This window comes from Haemorhous mexicanus, chromosome 2 (assembly GCF_027477595.1).
Source record: "Haemorhous mexicanus isolate bHaeMex1 chromosome 2, bHaeMex1.pri, whole genome shotgun sequence".
Lineage (NCBI taxonomy): Eukaryota > Metazoa > Chordata > Aves > Passeriformes > Fringillidae > Haemorhous > Haemorhous mexicanus.
The window spans coordinates 89,691,604-89,718,490 of NC_082342.1; the positions used below are offsets into that span (position 1 = coordinate 89,691,604).

The 26,887-nt window shown below is 37.4% G+C and overlaps 1 protein-coding gene across 1 annotated transcript in view; it reads left to right on the forward strand.

Annotated features, from left to right (window-relative positions):
• Positions 1-26,887, forward strand: part of OCA2 (OCA2 melanosomal transmembrane protein) — a 186,672-nt gene that overhangs the window by 116,142 nt on the left and 43,643 nt on the right. The window contains 4 exon segments of the mRNA XM_059839443.1: positions 4,073-4,200; positions 8,798-8,857; positions 9,415-9,519; positions 19,628-19,721. Of these exon segments, the coding sequence (XP_059695426.1) occupies positions 4,073-4,200; positions 8,798-8,857; positions 9,415-9,519; positions 19,628-19,721 (387 nt within the window).

Genomic DNA, 26,887 nt, shown 5'->3' on the forward strand with positions numbered 1-26,887 from the left:
TCACTAGAGTCAATAAGGCTATGGCAACAGAGTGTGTTTGTTTGCAGTGACCTTTACTGAGAGCACTCTGTAATTTTTCAGACTTCTGGATTGGTGCAATATAGACAGCTATATATCCATCTCGGGAGGTGGAGTGCCCAGCTGCAGAAATGTCTAACCAGGTTTCTTTCTTACAGTGTTCTGTTTTGTGTGCCATCCCCCCTCATCTTTAAAATTGTGTTTGGAGAGTTAATGAAGCTAAGTGTTGGCATTACAATACAATGGTGAATATGGTTTCACATTCTGACATCATGCTAGTACAGCTATTCAACAAAGTCCAGCACATCCTTTCCTAAGGCACATGGGATGATCTGAGATCACAGAGCAGTCGGTTCTTTACCTTGTTTTATGCAATGCTCCTGGTTTTATTGTATAACTACCTTGTATCAGCACAGGCTCCTGCTTCTTTTGCCTTGCATGGGGTTATAGCTTCCACCATTTTTTTCTATATCCTTTTATTCCTCTTGTATTGTACCAAGTATTTATTGGTGTGGTGCAAGCCTTGGACTGTCATCTTCACTGTTCTCTCCCCCAAGGAGCTGCCTTAAACTATGGTGCTAAAAATAGCAAAGAACATAAAATGATTTCCATGAAGCTAAGCCTGTGAAAAGAGACTGTTCAAAAGACTAGCAAGTTGCTTTGAGAGAAGGTAACTTTATATTAAAAAAAAAAAATATTAAAGATAAAAGAGCACTTACCGGTGAACAGCAAGCACTTCTAAGAGATATTCAGCAAGATTCCAGAATGTATATTTTCAGGGATGCATAATAAAATAAAACAAAATTTGAATAAACCAAAATATAGAACATTTTCATTATACTGATAAAACATATTCTATGAGTAGAGCAAGCACTACTGGACATATGTCTTTAATTTAATTTTGTCACCCCAATATTTTTACAGGCTTGTATAAGAGGATGATTAAGCATATACTACATTACAATTACACCATACTACGTGAAGGACTGGCAAACATCCTTAACTTATAATGACAAAAAAAAGAACTTAAAAAGCACAGAAGACTAAAATCATACTTTGAGAAAAACAAAAAATATCAGAGTTAATACCCTCCCATCTGTTTGCAGATTGGGGTACTATATTTTCATCTGGCAGAAACTGGTTTAGATTTTTTTTTTTTTAATTGTTTCTCAATCACTATAAATGTGTGACCCTGAATATTGTGTTGCCTGAATCATTGTGACAGCTGTTAACATCTTCTTTTCACTCTTGTCCTACTCGCTACTGTTGACACAAATGGGTTGCTCTCCGTCCTTTGGGGAAGCCTGGGATTTACCCAAAGATTTGTCAGGACCTCTTAAATCATCTTATTTTTGAGCTAAATATTCTGGATTCTTTACATTTTTCCTCAAAAGTCATCTCTTCAGGCTGTTGATTGTGCTTCCTTCCCTGCCTCAGATTTCCTAATGGGCATGCATCTTACAGTATATATTCTCAGGGCTTGCCAGGGATGAGGAAAACAGAGGTTGCTTTATTATTTATAGCCCTGGTTCTGTTTCAGTGGGCCATGAGATTTAGTTGTGATACACTGTGTTTCTCAAGTCTTTTCTGGAGGACTGTTTGGCATCCAGTTGCTTCCCATCCTGGATTTTCAGTTTTATCTCTTCCTACCTAAATGTATTATCTTGACCTGTCTTGAGTAGCCTGCTGTTTTGCCCAGGCCATCAGAGGGATCATGCAATGTTACCTGACTTTGGTTTTCAGTTCAAATGTCTCAAGTGCCATTTCAGTTTCCAGACAAGTGAAATTTTCTCAGTCTTCTTGAATGCATTACTCCAAATTCTGTGCATATAAAGTGAACATGCAGAGTGAACATTTTCATTTTGTTCAGAGGAAGCTTGTTATGCTTCTGACCTGCTACTATGAGGTAGTAGGTCAAAATTACTTTTGCTGAGGAATGCAAATTCTTCTTAATGAGCATTTGAAAGACCTACAAATCATAGATCAATTTTTCTCTTTAATTTCTTTCTCTTTCTCCTGCCTACCTCCAAATTCTAGACTTCTATTTTACTCTATTAGATCGTTTTATATTTTCAAGTTCATCTACTTGATTATTTTAAAATAAGGGTTTTTTTGAGTAGGATTGCAATTGTGTTCCACTCAGCATGAGCTAAGTATTATTCCAAAGGTGGTTTTGCCCACTGGGTATAGGAAAAGCAAAGCCCTTAGGCAATTTCTACTGTACTTTTTTTTTCTGGCACCAGGCAGAAGACATGGAAATCTTTTCTTATGAAGAATGCATTAGAAATTTGCAAGATGCATTTTATAATAAAATTTCATTTCCTTTCCCCTGAAATAAATAGAAACTGTCACCCTCTTCAACAGGTAGAAATAGAATTTAGGTTCAGTTTCTGTCTAAGTTCTCTTTCTGGGACATCAATTGTTATGAAGCAGATGCACTAAAAGGCAGTAAAGGAAGTGGTCTGTGAAACAGTAAATGGGCTTTGTTTTCACTAGAGTAATGAGAAGTAATTTTTAAAAATTATTTCTATTTCTCTTCCTTATGGCTCTCTTTTGTGGTCCAGGAAGCTAGGGGGAAAAAAAAGAACAGAGAAGCCAGTATTTAATGTGTCCTAGTACTTTCAAAATTCATCATAGTGAATAAAAAATTCCAAGAAAGTGTCCTCTCCCCCTCCCTCTCCCTCTCCCTCTCCTCTCCGACCGAAATCAGCTCTGTGCAGCCACAGCTGGCAGCTGATGTGTTTGCACTTTCCTCTGGAGAGCTGTACTTGCTGAAGCACAGCAGGATGACACCTCCCTTGCCTGTCTGTATTCTCAGGGAACAATATTGCAAGGCCAGGCACTGCTCCCTCGTGCAAAGCTGCTCCATCCACCTCTTCTGCAATTCTGTATTTCTTCATTAACTTTAGTGATTAATTGTTATCTCCATATAGCATGTTCTAGTTGATTCATTATTATTGGAGACAGAAGGATAGGAATAGTAGCAAGATATTTTCACAGATTGTCCTAAAAGTAATGAGAAATTCTTTAATTCTTCACTTTGATGTATTACATTCAAAATGTATGTGAGAAAATATTATGTTGTCATGTAGGTTTTTAGAAAATAGTACTTAAAATTCTGCTACTTAGCTTCAAATCAGCGTGTATCTACTCTCCCTTGTAGCATTCTAACAGGAATTGCCATAATCTTTATTTAAGGTGGAGTTGGGCCCACTGTTTTTTAACAGAGTTCGGAAAACAGCCAAGATAACAGTCAAAGGAAAATTAGGCAGTACATTTCCACAAACCTTTCCTTTATGTTCAGACTAAATAAATTTAATTTCCATGAAGAGATTTTCTTTGTTTCATTATACAGCAAATCAACTTTGCTATTGAAAAGTCGTAGTAGATAGAACTGACAGTTCTCTTTCTTCTGCTGCTTTGGGAACTCAGTGAGTTACAAGATAAATGAACCAGAGGGATCAAGCAGCTCTAGAAGGAATTTTAACTGTGCAGAGGGAAAGTGAGTCTTGCTCAGACAGGAGATTTGCTATTTGCATTTTCTGGCTAATTGAGTATTTAATTTGCATTTTCTCTCAGTTACTTAAATATGTGTATTAAAATACTTCAGGATGTACAGAAGGATCTTATCTGCAGAGAGCTTCTTTTGCTCTAAATCTCTCTTCTTTTCTAAGGAGAGTTTCCTTTCCTGGTTATCCTCTGGAGCAGGCAACCACTGAATCTTTAAGGGCCAAGGGATGCAACCAGCCTTTCAGGAGCTGCAGAATCCTTCACTATTCCTAAATACCTAAAGGTTTCTCTGTGATCCAACCTATTGATTATTGGGGTAATCCAAATTTGTCTTACTTGCCTTTTTTTTTTTTTAATTTCAGATTTTATTTCAATTTGAAAGCAGAGACCATTCATCCTGTGATATCTGTGAACTTTTCCTTGTTACAGTAAAAGCAAAAATCTGGCAAAAATCTTTGAGAATCACAATACTGTAACTTACATGTTGGTAGCACATAACAAGTCTGTGGAGTGTAAAGCATTGTTCTCTTTTTCTCTCCTGCAGGCTGGATTGCCATGTTGGGAGCCCTTTGGCTGCTGGTGCTAGCAGACATCCATGATTTTGAGATGATATTGAACAGAGTTGAGTGGGCAACCCTCCTTTTCTTTGCAGCCTTGTTTGTTCTCATGGAGGTAATATTCTCTGATTCTAAAGCCTGAAGAACTGAAAAATATTTCAAATGTGAATTATGTTCCTGGAGAGAGGCCTCCTGCTGGTTCAATCCCACTGGAATATTGTTGATCAAATGTAGTTATGATAGTATGGAGAGGAATAGCAGAGAATGAAAGTTAGTTGGATCACTTTCATATTTAAAATTTCATTATAAACTTGGTCTCATTCTCTTTTCATATTCTGCTTTTGTTGGAGGCATCTGACACAATCATTTTTCTATAATTTAAATTTCAGTTTCTGGGCTTATTGTTGGTCTATGTGTGCAGATATTTTATGTGTATTTATGTGTTTGTTTACAATTATTTATACAGATTATAGGAAAAATAATAGAACAAGATTAAACTAGAGTTGAAAGATGCTTCTAGTGCTGTCTGCTGCATGCTGGCTACCAAATGGCCTAAGATATTTCATGGGAGTGTGCTTTGAAAGGAAAATAACACTGAATTTCAGTTTGCAATGCTAATTTAAAAAATATTCAGCTCTTGAAATGCCTGGATATCTTGCTGTGTATTTTCTGTGTGCTTGTCTGCTTGACAACATCCATGTCCATCCATGTTTGTATCCCCTTTTATTCCCTATTCTATGTTTTGTATAGCTTGAGAGGATTTATTCTTACGCCAAATATTTGGAATTATTTTGTGTGTGGATATTCACAATAACTTTTAAATTAGGCTTCTGTAATACTGACTATTTTTCAGTTGTTAATTGTTGGGTTTAAATGATGTAATAATGTTGTAGAAACATAACTGGCAATACCCAAGTGACCACTGATGCTACCATGGTCTGAGTAAGAAGCCTGGGAAAAGCCTGTGATAACTAATTTGCTCATAGAGCTTCTCTTCTCCCCTCTTCCCTCCCAATAATTGCAAAGATCCCAAGAATCTGGGAATTGGAATCTACTAAAAAAAATCAACAGCAGTAACAGGGACAACATTTGAAGCAAATAGAAACAAGAACCAATCTGACTAACTCTAACTAATGCCAAAGTGGAAGTCAAAATCTGGTAACCTCCAAGAAGTTGAGAGGAAACTCTGATTATCATTATGAAATGTTCTGCTAGCTACTAAGTCTAAAGTTAATCAGGAAATGGTGATTTATTTTATGCTCATTAGAACAGGAAATTTCTAGTTCTCCATTTTATGAGGTTCCATATAACCTTGAATTTCTAGCTCTTATAGGCAATCAAAGCTGAAGCCATGTTTATTTTTCCTACTGCTGTTGTAACAGTTTATTAGTTGTGTTCCCTGATGTATTTATTGTTTGAACTTTGACTGACTGGCTGTGATTTGAGTGCTGTGTGCCTGCCCAATACCATAGTAGAATACACAGGAAGTTATTTGCCATTTACTGCCAGACTTTGGATACAACTATTATAATTCACTGAACTTCATTTTTTTTGGTTTCTCATGTCACCAGTGAGTAATTTTTTAATGAAATAATACTTTTCCTGGCTTTCTGGAATAACAGCAATTTAAGGTCATGGAAGAAACTTGTCCAGATAAAAAAGAAAAAAATATGAGACCTTAAATTCTTCCCCAAAATAAATGAGAAAATGTTCTGTGTAAAACATCACTGCTAATTTTTATCTGAATCTATGGGATTAGTAGGTGGCAGTCTTTTCCAAGGTATTTTTCTTTCCTTAGGGTTACCAGTGTCAAGAAAAGACTGGTCAAAACAAATATATACATTAAAGCATAAGAAATCTTTCCATAGTCTAGGGCATTCAGAAATTGCCAGCTCATATTGCTCACCCTTGGTGATCCTTCAGCTTGGATAGTTCCCAGTCTGAAGCTGTTTCCTGCTGCTGTAAATGTTCTCTTTCCTATTAAAAGACATATTTAAAAACCTGTGTGGGACTTAGGCTGCAACTAATTTTGGAAAATGTGATTTGAGTTCCAGATATTTTGGAAGACATGATTTGAGTTCCTGAACCACAGGGGAATTTCCGAAGGTTCTGCCTTTGGGGGTCCAGCAGTCCAGTCTGGTGCTTCTTTTACAATTAAAAACTTGGAAATTCTTTGGAGCTCTTTTGTTTTCTCTTGTGTCCCCTGGCTAATTAATCTTTAAGTCTTTTTAGTCTTTATCCACAAGTGGCTGTTACATGCTATAAAAATCTTTCTGCTTCTTCTGTCTCTGTAAAATAAGTCCCCATGCCTCTCAGGATTACAGTTCTTTGTTCAGTTTTATAGTAGAAGTTGGCATGTTACCTTAATTCCTTCAGGCAGAGTTTGCTTACAAGAGTCATCACGACATACTGTCCACAAGAGGATTAATGAAAATTTTTATGCATAAATTTGACTTTGTTGTGAAATGGCACATGATTTCTTTCTGCAGAAAAGCTCTGTTGTGAACTCCCCCACAGGAACTAGTGTGCCTGCAGACACCAATTAGTGCAATAATGCTTATTCCTCTTAGAAGACACAGGAATATCCAGGAGACCCTCTGTGCAGTTTACACACAGGGGAGGATAGTGGCAGGGTGCTAATTGCTGACTTGCACTTAGGTGCTTGCAGGAGATTGGCCTGGAGATCATAGAGACATCCTAAAATTATTTTTGTGATTAATGTTGTCACCATGTCTAACGAGATGGGCTACCTGCAGACTCTCTTGCAGGAGTGATGTGTGTGTCCTGAGCACCTCTTTTTTTGAGTTCCAGAATTAATTTGGAGTGTTACTGGAAAGTAATACCTTCTGTTAGTAGATAATTAATAAGGCAGCAATATTAATTGAATGTAAATCTGGGCTCTAATTGCTGGCAAATATCTGTTTAGAAGTTTATTTTGAAGTGTGAATACAGCAATGATGCAAAAATTATTGCTGTTCATTAAGAATATTGCATTTACATACATTTAAAAAATCACTGTCATATCCTTTGAGTTGATAAAGCAACACAGATAGCTTGGAAAGAAAATGGTAACTTAGAATCAACAATAATTAACTTCTCAGGCAACATTCTCCTTGGAAGCCAGAATAATAAAAAATGTCTGGTTTTTTTTAAGTGTAAGTGATATGTGCCTGTATTTTGCTGCTTGTTTTCTGCATGCTGTATCTTTAATTGAAGATAAACCTTTTCTTGTTGAATGTATTGTTAAAAAAATTTATATTTCTGGGCCAAATTTACTGTGATTTGGTGATACCCAAACCACTGTTATTCTGCTGATGTCCAATTGAGCTGCAGGTGCAGGAATTTCCAGTCTGAATGAAAGCACCTTAGTCACTGACAAACTCGTGTCCTGTGCCACACCACTCGATGCCTATTGGGATCTTTCCATCTGTCATGGAATTTGACAGCAAGTGAATTGAATGCTTTTTTTCCCACTGCAGTCTCTGAAGGGCTCTGTCTGACTGCCAGGTGGGGGGATTATAAAGAGCTGTGCTGTGTGAATACTGACTCCTGCAGCTCTGTGAGGGACTGATGTCAGTAAGGGAGGTATTGCAGCTGACTGCTTCTTTTTCTTGACAGAAAACAAGAAAGCAAGGCAACCAGCATGGTCTAGGCTAAACCAAAAATGATGTGATTTTCTCCCCTGAGAAAATGAGAAGTCATCAAATAGATATACCTTATTAAACCTGAAAATAGTACTTCATTCTTCATGCCTACAAGAAAAGAAAACAAAACCAAAGTGAATTAAAGGCTAGCACTCACAAGTTAAAATTACCCTTTTACCTTGTGGGTCAAGGGAATAGGTCACTGTCCTCAGGTGTGAAGACTCCATCTGTATTCTGTGTGCCCAAGGAGAGATCAGAGTTAGCACCACCAAGCTGAAGACTCCCTATATTTTTTCATCTGTGGTAGCACCACAGGATGCTGTCTAAATGTCCTGTACAACTGGGAATGGTTCTCACAGGGAGGACAGAGCACTCTGACCCAGGCTGTCCAGTGCTTACAGGGTCCAGTGCTTACAGGGTTCACCTCTGTTCATGTGCCTAACTTGGGCTTTGGAGACATGGATTTCCTGCCTTTCAGATGCTGCTGCTTCTGTTCCAATTTCCACTCATACAAGATCTCTGTCCTGGTTTTAGCAGATGGATACTGGTTTTGGTAGTTTTTGTTGTAGGTTTTGGGGCCTCTTTTTGAATGGGTCAGAGATAGCCATAAAATAGAAATACAATTTTTTTTCCTGTTTCTTCTTCTGAGACTGAGCATGAGACACCTGCTTTCATCCAACATTTGAAACACATTACATACTTTGATCTATATTGTGGTTTGAGGAAGTTGTTTTAAAATCAGTTGTGTTCAGATTTTCAGAAGACATGTATCCACTGAATAATGTAATCTTTAAATTTCAGCCATTCTCTGATCCTGTGTCCCATGCTCTTGAGTAATACTACAAGTCATTTCAGTACAACTTTTACTTGCTTCTGCAAATACAGCCACCAATTTCTGCTGTATCTTTTCTTGTCTAAAATTAATTCTGTACAAGCTATATGAGTTGAATATAAATATCTTGTAAATGGGAATAAATTTTTGCCTTTTCTTACATCCAGTGAAACCAAAGTAAGTACATCATGCCCTTCATTAGTTGATATCAATGTCCTTTTTTTTTTTTACCCCAGGCTTTGGCTCATTTGCACTTAATAGACTATATAGGAGAGCAGACAGCTTTGTTAATAAAGGTATGTTTAAAATATTTATAATTTTTAACAGGCAAGAAAAACAGTTTTGCTCCAGTAGAACAATAAAGAATAATTTTATGTTGAATTTGATGTTAATGTCTACATTCCTGCATCAGCAGTATCAAGAAAGGATGTCATATTTTGGCATAGGTGATATTTAATATGTACATATCTGTCCACAGCCAGAATAAATATAGCCATAAGAGCAACAGAGAAGGTTTTTCTATAGTCTAAAACTCCAAGAGTGCAAAGGTGAAAAAAGTATAAACAGCTAAAGGTCAAAATTTACAGTTGCACAGTGTATTTTTTGTGTGAAATCTGAGTATTAGAAATATCAATCTTTGTACTTCTATTTGTCCTTGTTTTCTTGGAAGAAGGACTGTAATTGTGTTACTAAATGTTGGGCTATTTTATCTAAGATGCCTTTCCTATCTCAGAGCCTAAAGGAATAATAACTGTCGATAAATTAAAACTGTAAAGAATGTGCAATTATGCCGTGGGGGACGCACAAAGCAACACTGATCTCAAAGTTATAATTTTCGCTCTCTCAATTCCAGGTGGTTCCTGAGGATCAGCGCTTGGCAGTGGCCATTATTTTAGTGCTCTGGGTGTCTGCTCTGGCCTCCTCTGTGATTGACAACATCCCCTTCACAGCTACAATGGTAAGCTCTGTGCAGCACTGCACATTCTCTCCCAGGTGCTGGCAAGGGACCTGAGCTTACTGATTACAATTTGCTGTTTGGTTTCTTGGGGTTTTTTTTGACCTCTGCTGTGCTGTAGCTTACTTTATCCTGTGAGATTGAATCAGTATTAGAAACTAACTCACACTGTTAAAGTGTCTAGCTGGCCATTGACCCCAGCAGCTGCAGGTAGCTGTGGGACCAGATGCACTGTTTTGGCTGCATTTTTGCATTTTCTCCTCTTAAATCCACATACGTACTTGAAATATAGAATTTTCTTTTTGATGGAAACTGTTGCTATCCATCCATTGCTATCAATGTTTTTCCTCTATGTGCTGAGTAGTTATGCTAATGCTTTTTTAACACCCGAACCTTTTATTGCTACCTTACTTTTGCAATTAGTTTAAAACCCACCAAATTATGTTAAGCATAACAAATGCTTGTCAGCAGCTGAGCTTTAATATCAGAAAAGTATCAAGTTATAACAAATTATGGCATGCTCAGATAGGTTTATTCAATCAAGTTCTCTGTTTAAAGTGTGATAATTCATTCATGATACCATCCTAATATTTCATTGTTACAGCTCCTTCTCAGCATATCTTCTTCACATTTTTTCATCCATTATTGGATGGTCATGTCCACTCTTAACCTGTGCCACGGTTTAAGACACTTCTTGTAGGGCATATGACAAATTGGGCAGATTTTTAACCACTCTGTAAATATATATTAGTATGGTATTTTGCTTTGATTACCGTGGTGTTTCCTGTGAAATGATATTGATTTAACCACAACAGACTGCAAGCAATAGGCGTGAAAGGAAAGATTGTTTTGGGATGAGTCACCTCCCAGCAAATGCTTGAGGACTAAAAGCAATAATGCAGAAATCATCACTTTGAAGATTTTTGTCTCGTACACAGCTAGTCTATAAAAATTGGCTTGGAGTAGTCCCAAACAGCACCATGAAATGAGTATGTTTTGGGAAATGGGACTAAAGTGCAAGAATATTTTGGGATGCCTGAGGACCATTTCTTTTGTATCTTTGAGGGTGGCAAACACAGATTGACAGGAATGGAACCATTTTCAACATTTTAAGCTGTATAAAATTTGTATTTTTCTAATTTTGTTCTGGGATGAACATAAGAGACTGCTACAATATTTTAATTAATAGGCAGAGAGAAGAGACAAGAAGAAAAATGCATGCATATTCTCACCTGTGTAAAAGCAGTCAATAGCTTAGGTGTTAAGATGTCAATGTGGTACTTGGCAAACTAAAGTTGAGACTCATCTACTTCTGTGAATAGGCTTGCACTTTACCCTTTGTCATTCTGCGTCAGAAAATACTTACAGAATGTTCCAAAGTAACTAAGTCCCAAGACCTTTGAACTAACATTTAAAATTCTTTTTGATTCTTTGGTACTATGTTCGTACTCTTAAAACAAGCAGTATTTAGTTTTGGAAGGCTATTTTTCAGTGTATGCATCAAAGTTATTAACTTTTGATGAGGAGTATAAAATATATTGAACCCAACTCTTTTGTATAATGACTTTTCACTAATCAGGAATTTCTATATATGAGTTTGGTTTGGCATTCCCTAGTGATATAGGAGTATGAGGCACCTGCTATGACATTGCCATGAATGATCCTGTCCTTTTCTGGGAAAAGGTTCCAACTCCACAAATGAGCCTGCACTCATCATAATGAAAGACAGATATAGTGAATCCCTCCAAGGCCTCCATAAGTCTCCTTCAGTGGTGAACCAATGTCGTGACAATGGGTCAATCTCTCTTGCATTTTTCATTAGTTATAGCTTTGATGCACTGGGTACTGGCTTGGGATGTGGACTCCATCGAGTTTCTTCAGATACAAAAGAAATCTGGGCAGTTTCATAGATCAGCTGTGTACTATGACTGACTAAAGTGTTTGGAGGATGACATCACAGACTTCTGCCTACATTTGCTTTGCCACTGACCAGAAGGAGTTAAGGGAATCCATTCTCATGGGATAATAGCTTGTTTGATTCGTACGTCAATTCCTTAAATATCATACAGAGATGATGAAAGGCCTGGTGGCAGCTCACAGTCAAGGATGGTAATAGAGTCATTTCTGCCTTAGAAACACAAACATACCATGATTTTTGTCCCATGTTTCAGGAATAAGACAATCTTGCCAGTTTATTTGATTGTGAGCCCCCAGATCACTGTAGAAAAAAACTACTGTGATGGCAAGGGCGTCTGGAAAGCTACACTGTGTTGTTCCTTCAGGGATGGGAAGCTTCAAGATAGGCATCAGTTCATACATGAGATATCCCTAACACTTTGAACTGTTGGATAAGGTCTTCCACTCATCCCCTAAAACAATATGCTGTGCATGTTGTCCAGACTTGGAACAGGGAGAAGAGATGGGCTGAACAACCAGAGTAGTAATTCAAAAATGGATTGAGGGGGGACAGACTTCTATGTGAGGTGACTGCCCCTCTGGGCTGGAGGCACTGTAGATGTGAACTCTTTCAATTTTCTGTTGCGCATAGTGTTTTGACCCAGGAACAACCTGAGAAATGGAAGAAATACACAATTCCTTTAGAGCCTGGGTCTTAGGTGTATAGCTGAAGGGAATCAAAACAGAAAAACCTGCAAATAGCTCTGTAACTGTGATGTTGTGTTTCCTTTAAAAAAATCAAGTTGATATGTGGTTATCCAAAATTTCTTTTCAGTCTCTGTTTTTGTATTAGTGAGATAATCAGATCCATAATGACTTGCTCTCTGTATAGAAAAAAAAGGAAAAAATATTGATGCCTAATTAATGGATCTTGAGACTTAAAGTTTCACTTTATCTGTGTTAGGTTAAATTTGACTGCTTCATGTAAAGTGTCAGATTTGACAACATTAAAATTTGTAGGCAACTTAACAGTCAGTTAACTTACCTTAAGAGGATGTGAAAAGTGGAAACTGTAGATTGATATTTTGAAAAGGGAATTAGAATACATCTGAGCCAGCATTACACGGAATTCTAGGAAATAAACTATTTTATGATTTGAAGTAATGAAAACCAATAAGGAAAATGATTTCCTGGAAGAAATTCTAGGAATTTTCAAGAGATTCTATGTATCTAGGTAGGCAAATTAGAATTCTTCCTTATCCTAAAGCACAACACATTATCTGCAGTCTTAAGAACAAAACATAAATATTTTTGGTTTTTTAAGATGGGTATAATTTAGAGTGAAAAATATTCTTATGTTTAAACAGAGTGAACATATCAATGATTTTCAGGAGCCTTCAGCAACATGGAGAAAATTTCTCTCTTACTAAAATACTCTGAAATTACAATGTATTATTGTGTATTATTTGAAGTGCCTTGCCCTGAAAATACCTTTTCAGTGCAACACTTTTGTTAGTCAAATTCTTCTCTGCTCTAGACAAGGGTTAATCTGGTGTAACCCACAATCAAAAATGTCAGTACCATATGGAATTCATGTATGGAAGATGCTAAATGGAAAACTCTGTGAAGAGGGCAGAACACAGCATGTATTTTTGCTACACAGGATGCTGTACAAAGATAATTGCCTACAAGAAACAATTGAATGTGTTTCTGAGTGCACTTAGCTCATCATAGGTTGAGTACTTTTATTGTTTCTGTCTTGCCAAAATTCTGTGTTTTTATAAATTAAAATAGAGCATTGGAACTGCATGAAGACAAAACAGTTTTTGAAATGTCTTCTAATTGCTTATTTCAAATAATTTTTCCTGCATGCAAAGACAATGAACTGCCCAAAAACAAGTTGGGGGCGGGGGTTGAGAATTGCCCAATGAACTGTAATCCCAGGACTTTTCTCTTCACTCCAAATTGAAAAGCGAAAATCCAGCTCCCTAATTAAATATATGTCTTTGTGAGTGAGTGTTTATTGCATTTCTTTGCATTAGTATGCCTGGTAACTGTGATAGCTATCTGCAAGTGATAGGACAATCAATCATTTCTTGTCACCAAGTAAAAGAAATACTGAATAAAAGTATTGTAAAATTATAGAATAGACTATTTCACTTGGAAGAGACCCACAGCAATCATCCAATGCAACTGCCTGAGCAAATCGGGACCGACCAAAAATTAAAGCCTGTTAATAAGGGTATTGTCCAACTGACTCTTAAACCCTGACAGGCTTGGGGCACTGAGCACCTCTCTAGGATTCCTTCTCTAGGAATATTTTTCCAGTGTATGACCGCCTTCTCAGTAAAGAAATGCTTCCTAACGTCCAGTCTGAATGTGCTATGATGTAGCTCTGAGCCATTGCCCCATATTTTGTCACTGGATCCCAGAGGAGCTCTGAGCCATCCATCTCTACTTCCCTTCCTCAGAAAGCTGTAAAAAGCAATGAAATCACCTCCTCAGCCCTCTTCTCTCCAAACTGGACCAACTCAGCTGCTCCTCACAGGACACACCTTCCAGCCCTGTCACCAGCTTTGTTGCCCTCCTCTGGACATGCTCAAGGACTTAAATATAGTCCCTCAAGAGAGTCAACAGCCCCTCTCAGTACAGTATCATTAGTAAACTTGCTAATGGTGCATTCAACTCCTGCTTTCAGATTGTTAAATATTCACATAAATATATTGAACAGAACTGGCCCTAGAACCCTGAGGAACATCTCTGGTGCCTGGTCACCAGTCAGCTGTAACCCCACACGCTGCAGCCCTTTGGGCTCTGCCCTTTAGCCAGGTGTTCACCCAGTGCACTGTGAACCTGCTTATCCCACAGCTGGACAGGTTGTCCATGCTGTGAGGAACAGTATCAAAAGCCTTCCTAGGATCCAGAAAAACTACATCTACTACCTTCCCTTCATCCATGAGTAGGGTAACTTTTTCATAGAAGGATATCAAATTAGTTAAACAAGACTTTCCCACTGTGAGCCCCTGTTGGCTGTGCCTGATGATTGCATTGCTCTTTAAATGCCTTCCAACAGTACCCAGTATAAACTTTTCTGTATTTTTTCCATCATCTGAGGTTAGACTGACAGGTCTGTGTTTCTCTGGGTCTTTCTTCATGCTCTTTCTCTAAACTGGAGTAACATTGCCAAGCTGCCAGCCAGCAGAGACCTTCCCAGGTTCCCAAGACCTTGGCCTTGATCAGGAAGGGTTCTGCCATAACCTCTGCTGGCTTCTTCAGTACTCTGGGATGAATTCTATCATGCTCCATGGACTCCTGAACATTCAGCTCATACAACTGGTCCTTTTACAGTTTCAGGGTCCCAGATTTTGAGTCTGAGAAATACTTTGAGGGAAACTCTGTGAACTCTGACTGTATGTAAGAGGATGTGTTGCCAGCAGCAAATCTAATCTATGTTGCCAGCTGAAAATCCAGTATATATAGTTATACCTCGGAACTGCTTAAGACACACCAATATAATGTTTTATCATTAAAAATTCATAAACCAGGAGCTTGGCTATCGTATTTCTCACATTTTAATTTTTGAATGGCAAGGGTTTTTTGTCATGTTGCATATCCAGCTTTCTTTGTCTGCAGAATAAAGTTGTTGATGCTCTATTGATGCCCTATGTGACATCCTATTAAACCTCTGATATTTCTTTTCCTTTATCAACAGGCTAAACTCTTACTGACATTCTTTGACAGGCAGACTTCCTAATTTTCAAGGCATGGACTTTCCTAGTATTGTCATGTTTGAATAGCCACGAATTTCTGCCATTAGAATTTTAAGTGACATGATGTTATTACTAGTATGCTCTTTAGTTTAATTTACATGTTTTATCAGCTGTATATGCTGAAGCCATCTCTTTGTATTTTTCTTTTATTACTGGAAATAAAAAGACAGCCACAGTAAATCCCTGTTTTAACTGAATTTAAATACTATTTCCTCAGTATAGAGCAACAATTTCTGTGAATCATCTGGCTGACAAGGTGACTTAGTCCCTGACAGTTCTTAGAAAGTAAATAATTTTTAGTCCACTGTTTATTGTCTCTAACACTATTGGATTCTTCTTTCTTGCAGTGCTGAATGTTTCACATGTATCTCATGTTCTAAATGCGAGCTTTATTTTTGGAATTTCCTTGTTTTCTGCCCTTCCAGAATTATTTGTGATGTCCTGCATTTCACTGTTTGGTAAAAGTGCAAGACTAGCTGTAGCTGTCTGCAGAGATGGAGCAATCAACAGTTTGGGAAGCTACAAATAGTTTGTTTTCTATTAATGCAAATTCTCTGCAGTTTTCACAGAAGACATCTTTGCCACAGGCAGTTCTTAGTGAAGTGTGTGTAGTGGAGTCCCATGGTGTAGAGCAGCAATGAGTCCCTAAAATAACAGCGTGAATTGCTGTTTCATAGACATGCACAAGTATACAAATCAGACAATGTCATAGGAGCATGGAATGCTTTCGGTTGAAAGATCTTAAAGATCATCCAGTTCCAACCCTCCTGCCATGGGAGGGGACACCTTCCGCTAGACCAAGTATCTCAAAGCCCTGTGTAACTTGATCTTGAACATTTTGTCCATATTGAAGACAAAAGTGTTAAATAACACCAGTCCCAATAGCAGCCCTGAAGAATAACACTTCTCAGTGGGGTCCCCTTGGACGCTTAAAGACCACAAGTCTTTAAGTATGGCCACCCAGCCAATTTCTTATCCACCAAATGGTCTCTCCATCAGATCCATGCCTCTCCAATTTGGGTCAAAGCTATCAAATTTGCCAGGCACCATTTGCACGTGGTGATGCCATATTGGATGTCATCAATCACTTCCTTGTTTTCCATTTGCCTTAGCATACTTTCCAGGAGGATCTGCCACATGACCTTGCCAAGTACTGAGATGAGACTGCTTGGCCTGTAGTTCTCCAGGTGTTTCTTTTTATCTTTCAATAATTAGGGTTATGTTTCCCCTTTTCCAGTCAGTGGGAACTTCACTAGGCTGCCATGACTTCTCAAATATTATACATTGTGGCTTTGTCACTTCCTCAGCTGGTTCCCGCAGAACCTGCAGATATATCTCATCAGGCCCTATGGACTTGGGAACCTTCTGTTTCCTTAGAATGGTCTCAAACCTTATCTTTGCCTACAGCAGGTGGTTCCTCATTCCCCTAATCCCTGCATTTGCCTTCTATGGCTTAAGCAATGTGGCTGGAACTCTTCTTGGTGAAGAAAAGCTACTGAGTACCTCAGCCATTTCCACATGTCCCAGATAACCAGGTCTCCTATTTCTTTCCTCCACATTTTCCCTAGCCTTCTTTTCATCCCTAAGGTACCTATAGCAGCTTTTCTTGTTGCTCTTGATGTCCTTGACCAGATTTAACTCTATCAGAGATTTAGCTTTCCTAACCTGATTGCTGGCTGCTTGTACAATCTCTCTCTGTTACTCCCAGGATACCTGTCCTTGATTCCACCCTCTGTAAGAATCTTTTTTTCTGTGTTTGAGTTTGTCCGGGAGCTCCACATAGGCCTCCTGGCATTTTTGCCTGATTTTTTTCTGTGTCAGGATGTGCTTCTGATCTTGGAGGAGGAGGTCCTTGAATATTAGCCAGTTTTTTTGGGCCACTCTTGACCTGCTGAATTCTACTGCACTGCACAGCTATAGGACCTGGTAACTTGGTTAAGTTACTCGTCTGCACAATGAGGGTGTGTGCAATTACTTGTACAAGTGCTGTCTTTGGAAAGCAGAAATAGCTGAGAGGGTTTCACTCTTTGTGAGTCCGCTGCTCATCCCAGAAGGAGATGCTCACTGATAGAGCAGGACCAGTGCCCCTCCTCTGGTCTCCTCTCTGCATATCTGGTGCACTGGTGGGGTGTAGGGCCTTATTTGCTCTGCATTCAGGAGCTGTCTGCCAATGGCTTTAGGACTGATCTCAGCAATAGGAAATATTGAGAACGAAATTGTTTTTAAATAAATACAACTTAATTTTGTATTGCATATCGCGTTCTAGCTGGGATGGTTTGAAAGGAATAAAGTTTGTGATGAGAAATGACATCTTTATTTACTGTTTCGTACAAAAAATAGACAAGATGTTGAGCATGCTGAGTCTTCTTTAGGCCTCAGAATAGAAATAGACATCTTCAGGCAATGTAAAATTCAAGAATAATTGTTTAGAAATTAGCTTATCTAGGCTAATCAATAAGAGGGTTTAAGAAGGATGAGCAGCACCACTGGTGGGAGGAATGGGGAAAGGGTTGTAATTCTTCATTAAGCCTATATATTGCTCCATAGCAAAAGAACACATGCAGTCAATAAAGCTGAGCATCACTCAGCCATCAAAGTGAAAGCATTTTTCAGGAAGGAGAAGAGATCATATCCCTTGAGGATGAACTGGGAAATACATTAAAATGACAAATTGGAGGATTAAAAGTCATAACTTTATTCACTACCAAAACTCCTACACTCTGAGAAAGCATTAATTTTAAGATATATCACAGTTATTTTCTCAAACCTCTTCCTGCTTCATATTTTACTGTTCCATGTTTTTTATTCTTTCTCTTTCCATTTCTTTCCCATAAACCTCTAAACATGTTAAAACCAGGAGAACAATATTGTCACCTCTCCCCTTCCCAATAACTTTCTCTCTACAGGTACTGATCACACCATTTTTTCAAACCAAGAGGCCACAAAATTATCTTGAACTCAAAACCATTTTTCTGAACTAAGGTGAAGTTGTTTAAATTTAAAGAATGATACTGGCTGAGAACTGGTGCTAGATCTGGCTAGAAAGCCTGCCTGCTGTGTTTTTGGGCTCTATACCAATTGCCTAATGAAGTCTGTGATGCAGTCCTACCAATCTTATTTCACTTTCCAGGTTTTTTTCTATTTTCCATTTTCTTTTTTTTAAAATTATTTTATTTGCTAAAGCAATTAAATGAAATCCATAAAACCGCCTGTTCTGGTTTTGACTGGCATGGAATTAATTGTCTTAGCAATAGCTGCTACAGTGCTGTGCTTTGGATTTACTACAAGAATTATCTTGATAACACACTGATGTTCTGGTTGTTGCTAAGTAGTGCTTATCCCCAGTCAAGGACTGCTCATTTTCCCATGCTGTGCCAGGGAGCAGGAGCACAAGAAACTGGAGGATGAGTGAGGGGGCATAACAAAGAGAGCTGACACAAACTGGCCAAAGGGCTATTCCATGCCACAGAATGACACACTCAGTAGGGAATTGTCCAGTTGTCACCAAATGCTTCTGGGGATGGGCTGGGCAGCAGTCAGCAGGTAGTGACCAGTTGCATTATACCTAATTCTTTTATCTTCCACTGTTCTCCTTTTTCTGTCTCATTTTCATTAATATAATAAATAATGACAATAATAATCTTATTTACTATAATGAAAATTATTAATTATTGTTATAATATTTTTACAATCATTAAATTGTTTTTATCTCAACCCAAGAGTGTTAATGTTTTTTCCTGATTATTCTTTCTCTCTAAGGGGAGGAGTGGGGGAGTATGAATGGGAACCACATGGTGCTTAGTTACTGGCCGGCATTAGACCATTTGCAAATATTTCCCAGTAAACTAAATCCACATTCTCTGGTAAATATAATGTTGAAATAAGAAGTAAAATAACTCTGATCTGCTTATGAATTCAGAAGCCCGCCAAATGGAGTTTTCTTAATTTTTCCCTAATAGATCAAATATTTTTGACTGCCTCAAGATCTACAGCCATCTTCACTGTGAAGGTCTGGGCATCTTTTACCATCATCTCCAGCGAGAAGAGGAGATGCATCTCTGTCCTTTAGCTTTCATGAAACAAAAGAGGAATTGATTTATAGTCACTGTCAGTTCCCTGTAGACCTAGAAGGGTCCCATGGAAGGCACTCAAAACGTGAAGACAGTTTTGTTGGCAGTACTTGTGTCAGGCTTGACCTAATGTCCATAGCTTCTCCTCAGCTATGGGACTAGCCCAGTCAGTGGGGAAAAGTGAGCAAATATCAAGCATATGATGCAAAGAAACTAGTTAAGAAAAACAACATCAAGAACAAAAAAATTTCATCTCCCCCAATTACTCTTTGGACTTATTGGTGGTTTAAATTGTTTCCTTTAATGAACTTTGCTTATGTTGTGCTGATGGTTGGGCTATGTCTTCTCATTCTCTCCTTTCTTCTTGAACCACAGATTCCTGTGCTTCTCAATCTGAGTAAAGACCCAGATGTTAACTTGCCTATGAAACCATTAATCTTCTCATTGGCCATGGGTGCATGCCTTGGAGGTAAGTGTTTATGTGAGAAAGCTGACATAAGGTAACAATTGTTGCATGTATAAACTGGCACAATAGGTTCAATCATTTTCCTGCGCAAGGCATATGGAGGGCCTGATTCAGCTCCTTTGACTTCAAAGCACTCCTGGATGAAGATCCCAGTCAGTTGCTGCTGCTACAATAGGATTTTTGCAGTCCGTGTTTGAAGTCTGTATCTGCATAATCTACAGACATAGAAACAGTCCAGATGGTGCTTATATGGTTCTGATCTTTTGTGAGAGAAAAGACAAAGATACATTTGGCTTTCAGAACAGAAAGCCATCATTGCTCATTGAAAAGATGCAGAAAACGTATAATAGCTAAGATCTGAATGCTTGATTCAGAATCTGGAGTCACTGGAAGGTTTTCTGGCTGGTTTACAGAAATTATTTCAGTATCCATTTGCTGACCTATTTATTACTCCTCGTTGTAAGGAAAATACTTTTTAAGTCTTTGGGAAATGTATTTTAATAATGAATCTAACAGCCATTCTTCTAGTGCCCGTCTTGGTGCTAACTGTGATTTTGTGTATTGTCAGTACATTAGCACAAAAGAAAGACATGTTTTTGTGACTGTTTTTAATTTTTTTTAATTAAAAAGGTAGAAAACGTATGTACTGTAGGCCCTGGATTTTGTCTCTATTTTTTTCTAAGAACAAAAGAGAATAGCAATCCAGTAGTTTTTAAATTAATACTTACAAGGATTTTTTTTACATTTTGGAAATGGCTTGTGAAGATGTTACAATACAATGTTTCCATATAGCAAGTCCCTTAAGTGCCATTAAAATGTGTAAGTTTTAAATCAGAAATAAAGTTAGTACTATTTTTTTACTACTTAGAATTTTAATGCTAATTACGTTGTATTGGCTGATCCCTAAATATTTAGTATTTAAGTTAAATAAAGTCAAAATTAATAACATGTTCCACCATGGATCCACCCCTTCTTCCCCTCCATGCCTCTCTAAACAGTTCTTGTGACTCCACAGGGACAACTAAAACCAGTTTTGTGTGCAATATAAGTTCAGGTTTGTTTATTCAGCTAAGTGATTGCTGGAACAAGTGACCTTAATACCTAACAATGATTACAGTGATGTGATTTACAGATTGAGTTTTAAGAGCATGTTGCAAATGCAGGACAATTTCACACCAGTTATTAATTTGAGGAATATCTCTTTGTGCTTGTCATTACTCATCATTAAATTGTGACTTTAATCTGTTCCTCTTTAAAACCAGAGATTAGAATAATCGGCATATCTTCATATAGATGTTTGCCATAAAAATATTGTACTTCTTCACCTTCTTATGGGACTCAGATTTCTTAGAGGTCTTTTTCAAACTAAATGATTCACCATGATTCTGTGAATTTGTTGATCACTGAACATACTCTTATTTCATTACATTCTCAGATTAAAAGAAAAAAAAGCATAAGGAATATAAAGTTAGTCAGATTATGCTGACATATTCTGAGTGGGATGTGCTTTACCAGCCTTGGAGCCTTTACCAGTCTCAGCTGATTTTCCTAAATTATCAATTATCATCTTAACTCAGATTACTTTGATTTGCTGAAGGGCTGCCTGGATTTTGAGAGATTTCTGTGTGTATGCAGTATGAGACAAAATTAAAAATGTAAACAGTAGCATGAGAATGATTTGAGCTATAGAGTTTAGAGATACATATGAGGTGCCTAGGCATTCAGATCCATACAAATATTTGGATAAAAGGTTAGATCATTATTAGCAAAAGCTTAAACTTTCCTGACTGCTCTCCATTAGGATAAAGATGAACACATGCTGAGTTTTACTGGCAAATGTCTTCTAAGGAGTGTTAGGCTGAAATTTAATGTGCTTCTGATTTTCCATTGAAAAAAAGCTAATGGACAGGAGCTTTTTGTTGGAGAATAAGAAGTGTGTGAAAGCTTTAACTTTAAAAGATGCAGCCTTAAAAAGTGGGGGGAAAAGGGGCTTTTCTTTCTTAAAAAAGGAAGTGTTGATGGTCCTTAAAGATTATTTCCAAAAGAGAATTCCCATTATCCCTGAAGTGTGTGAAGGAATCCTCAAGGTAGGCTAATGCAGTTGCAGAAGGAGTAGATGACAATGATATCATTACTGCCTGGTGCTTAGGGCAAAAGATGGCATCTTATCACTGCTTATGCAACCAAGGGAACTTGAGAAACAAGGTTCTTTGTAGAAGAGTCTTATGAAATGATACATTACAACTACATACTGTAGGGTTAACTGTTTACTACATAATGCAGAACTTCATTTCTGGTAATTTGATAACATTTCTGTAGTTCAGGGTAAACAGTGCTAATGTGTCTGTAAAGGGAGCATCAGCATTTGTACCTGTCTTGGAAAACAGCATGCATTTTCTCCTAAAAATTTTCCAGTGGTTTCAATTACTGTATTCCTATTGCCACAAAGAGCACAGGCAGCTACATATTTGGAAGATGATAGGATAAGAAAAGGCAGTAATTTTCCTTCGTTGCTTTAGCTGTTGTCCTGGAAATGAAAGAAGGATGGAGTCAGTCTCAAATAAGATGAAAAGATCTTTGAGGGTATAACTGTCACATTGTTGTCATTGTCCCCCAAAAGAGAGCTGCTGCTGCTGCTGCTGCTGCTGCTAAATTTCTGTCTTTCGTAGCCTGGTGCTCGGACAAAAGTAGTAAAGGAATATCGCATAGATGCTCCTTGTTCTGTGAAATGTGTCTCTGAAGGTTAGAAGGGATGAAAAATCCTGTCTCTTAATCAAGAAAGCCAAGGGCAGTGATGACCATGATGAGTTCCTGGTGAGAGCGTCACAATTTCAATTTTTTTTTATATTGCTCATAGTTGGCCTGTTATTTTTGGCAGAAATTTTCTTGTTTAGGTCAGATCAATCTTACCCAGTTAAGAAATAAACATGATAATTTTCCAGGGGATCTGGTTCTGGAAATTTAGATCTATATTTGTCCCAGGTATCTTTGAGAACTTAAGTAGTAAGTTTGGAGTCTAGCTGCTCCAGCCTCCATATTTGGTAATGGAGATAGTGATACAACCACTGAAATTGCCAGATGATCTTTGCAGAGTTCATTATTAATTCACATGCAGAGCCAGCCCTATTAATTCACATCTTTCTGGGAGTTAGTGATCAGGCTGACTAAGTATCTGGAAAAATTGTGTTGCTCATGGATTTTTTTTAAGTGTGACCCACCAGTATTTCAATTACATGTTAACAATGAAGGGAAAGAAAGCAGGAAATATAAAACGTACTAAAGGAAGTATACAAGGAAGAAACTTATGGGGTGTTCTGATGAATCTGTAGTACTTTAGCATGAGAGGGCTCTGACTAAAGCTTCATTCATTAGTGTTTTGTATTCTAGTACTTGATGGAATTATAACACTCTGAGACTGAGTTTTTTGCAGACCTTTCAATAGTGTCTAGGGAATGATGAAATTCTGGAGAGCAAATGAAGGTTGCTAGCTACAGCAATTTCAGAACAAGAGGAACTTTAATTGCAATTTTTATTTTGGCTCATGACTTTTAAAAGAGCATAAAATAAGGATTCAACTTAAATTGAGTAAGTGTACAGCCAGAAATTCACCTGTTAAGATTGTTCAATTGTGTAGAACTAGACTATTTACTGAGCTGAGAGGTTATAGCTAAAATATTATTTGAGGGGGTTTTAGACATTTGACATATAAAGAACTGGCATTTATTTGCTTTTTTTATCTCTTTCTCTGTCTCTCTCTTTTTTCTCCCTGATTTATAATCAGTAGGTTTTTGAAAAAAAATCAAATTAATTTTTGAAAGTTCCTACATTCTGAGATGTCAGTTGCTAGCATAGAAAAGTGCAAAAACTCTACTGCAGTGACTATTAATGTGGTCCAGAGGGGATATTTCTTACAATGTATAGTTTGGCACTATTTTCCTTCTCTGTATATTTTCCGGAAGGACAATACCTGAAAGTCATTGCTGTTACAATTCCGCAGAAATAGGCAGTTTCTAGGAGGCATTCAATTGTGCTGTTCTGGCCACACAATTCAGTTGTAGGCTCTATGTCAAGACAGGAGGCAGGAAGAGAGGATTGCTGGCACTTTTCTTCTAACCTTACAGGGTCAAACCCCAGGTGTGAATAAAATTCATTGTCCACAGGACATTGTGCTAATTACAGCTATTACAGCTATCCCACAGTGTAGCTAAACAGTGGGATTTCTCTCAATAGTCCAGTGCTGTAGCTATTCTGCCTCTTAGCAGCCCTCCTTAGGTCCCTGGTGCAGATGGGGCCTTGCACAGTGGAGTATCACTGACTTATTATTCCTGCAGATTCTGCTCAATAAGATCTTAAACTAGGTTTAAAGCTTCAGACACACTGAAGGTATAAAGCTAAAAATATTGTTTATATTCATAAACCAACCCTCCTTCTCTGCAGTATGAGGAAAAGTTATATCCTTCAGAAAGCATAAAATGTAATAAATATATGATAATTAACATTATAAAAAACTGTAGCTACTTTACTGTTCTTTCATAGTTACAATAAATCAAATTTGTATAACACTTTTCCATTTGAAAGATTAAAAAAGTCTACCAAAAAATGAATGCATGGTATAAAAATATAGCTGTTATTTAGGAGGAGCAGCTTTGGTTTTGAACTTTATTGTTATATAAAATGTGCAATTGAAACTGTGGGAAAATTTTTCAGTAGAGTCAACATACCTACCTGAGCTTGATTTTAACCAGGACATGAATATTGGAAGATCCTATTCATTCTAGGAGTATTTTAATGACAAGAAGTCCTGGGGCTCAGTTCTATGTCTTATAGGCAACATGGTCCAGATTCAGATAAATATTTTCTTATCAATATAAAACTCAATCCAAATCAAAGGGAGGTATTGTAAGGAATGAGAGCATCTTTCAAAATTAAAAGGATGTTGCTGCCCTTGTCCTTGAAAGGCAGGCAAATCAAATAGGGAAATTTAGGAAACACCTTACAGTTTTTATTTAAAGACTCAGGCCAGTCTTTAGCAGCATTATACCTTTAAATTGTACACATCTATAAACATGTTTTTTATATGCCTTCCACTAATATCTAATTTGGTTTCTAAATGTACTTTGCATTGTTTCTATGATGTTTGCAGTGATGGAAATTAATTCAACAGTGGCTGCTGTCCATTAAATGGTAATACTCTTTTCTTGTTCTTAATGATGAGCTCATTCAGATGTTACCTGAAAGGTGTTGGGTTATGTCGTAGTGTGAAAAACATTGCATATAAGCATGAGGACTCTTTTCACTCAGTTAACATCTGAGAGCCCAAACTGCCCTCTTGCTCTTTTCTTTAAGAGCCAGAATCACTTAACTTCAATAAAAATCCAGTTGCTCTTTTCCTTTGCCCTTTCATTACATTCAAGCTCTAAGATATCTTCATGCTTTTTCAGTGTGAAATTCTTAAAGCCCATCAGCGCTGAAAATTCCTTGGTGTGAGACCAAGGCTTGTTTCCAGACTCCCTGAAACTAAAGGATATTATCTAAGATTGTCAAAGATTGTCCCCTGGGGTTTGGAAGATATGCAGAAGAGCCTACAATATAAAACCAGGAAAAACTGAGCGTGTCCATTTGACAGACATATCTTTGTCTGTATGAAGACACTATCAGAGACGAGTTTGGTTTCAAGGTACTGAGTTAATATGGAAAATAACGCCCATATTGAAACTAGTATTTTTTTTCAGCAAGGACATTTTTCTAAGCTAGAAAATAAGTTACCTTGGCAGACATGCAGATGTAGATAGGTGCATGCCATTAAGGGTGAAATATGAAGCCTATGGGGTAAAGGATACTGTTTCGACTGCGCTGATGAGAATTTATAGTTTGGATGGTAAGTCTTAGACTTTAAATTGGAAATAAGACAGATATGCCTAATATTGATTTAGAAAATAAATTTATACCAAACACCAAAATCACTTGATTATAACGCTAGAATTACTGATAACTTTGAAATACTTCTATTAATGGTTTTTAATCTGTGTAAAGTAACTGCAAGCTATAAAGTTCTGCAAATTAGAGGTAGGATAATGATCAGACATGGCACTGGGGCTCCTACAAAGTATATATGGAGATGCCTTTAATTTTCTTTTCTTGCTTTGTGCATTTCTTTATTATAAATGACAGAAGGTTCTTTCCAGGAGCCTTAGCCACTTCTGTTTTCAGAATTATATGGAACAGGCAAAGTGATTATATTGTGTTGGTGAGTTGCTGCAGTAGGAGAATACAGACTCTGAATAGCTGTCAGCAGAAGAGGTATATTCTGTCAGAAGGTAGCACTTGGACTATCAGACAGAATAAGGCAGGGAAGCCACAGCAGGGCTCAAAACACTTAAGTGCAGAATATAATACTGGATTATCTACTTTTCTTCCTCTGCAGACACTTTCCAGGCAATGCCCCCGCTTCTGCACCTTGAGGAGGAAAAATATCTTGCAATATTCATCTTGATTTATATTGACAAATCAGATACTCTGTATGACATTAAGGAAAGTTTTAATCATGCTCTAGATATTATTTAAATAGATATTGATCAATCTATTTAGCACAGTTATCTTCAAAGTATATTATGATAAAGTTTAATAATGTACTCTTATGCCAAATTTCTGTATATCAAACACTTTTTCAATATTTGGTCCCCATTAACATGACATGTGGCAAAGCTGTGAAACTGAAACATAGTTTTAGTCTTTGAATCTAAAAATAAAAGATTAAATGTGTGCAGCATTAAAAATATGAAATATGTGCAGTATTAAAAGCATTAAGTGAAAGCTACTGGAATATGTATCTCAGGGCATAGGGGAATGGTGTGTCAGACAGCTGGCACTATCCATCATTATAATTGTATTTTTTACATTGCACTGGGTAGGTTGACTCTGAGGAGGAAAGTGACTTTAGTGGTCACCTCAGATTTTATGTATTTTTTATAGATGTCTGGACTTCATAGAAGTTTATGAATTTCTTTAGGTCACTAAAGTAACAAGTGCAGGATGTTCAGCAACTCACCTTATTTATTTTACACTTCTGCTAGAAGAATGACCAATTTAAATTTCACCATTTTCTCTCTTAGCAAAAAGGAAAAAATGAGCATTTACTAGCATAATACTTATACAGCTGTCCTGCTGGT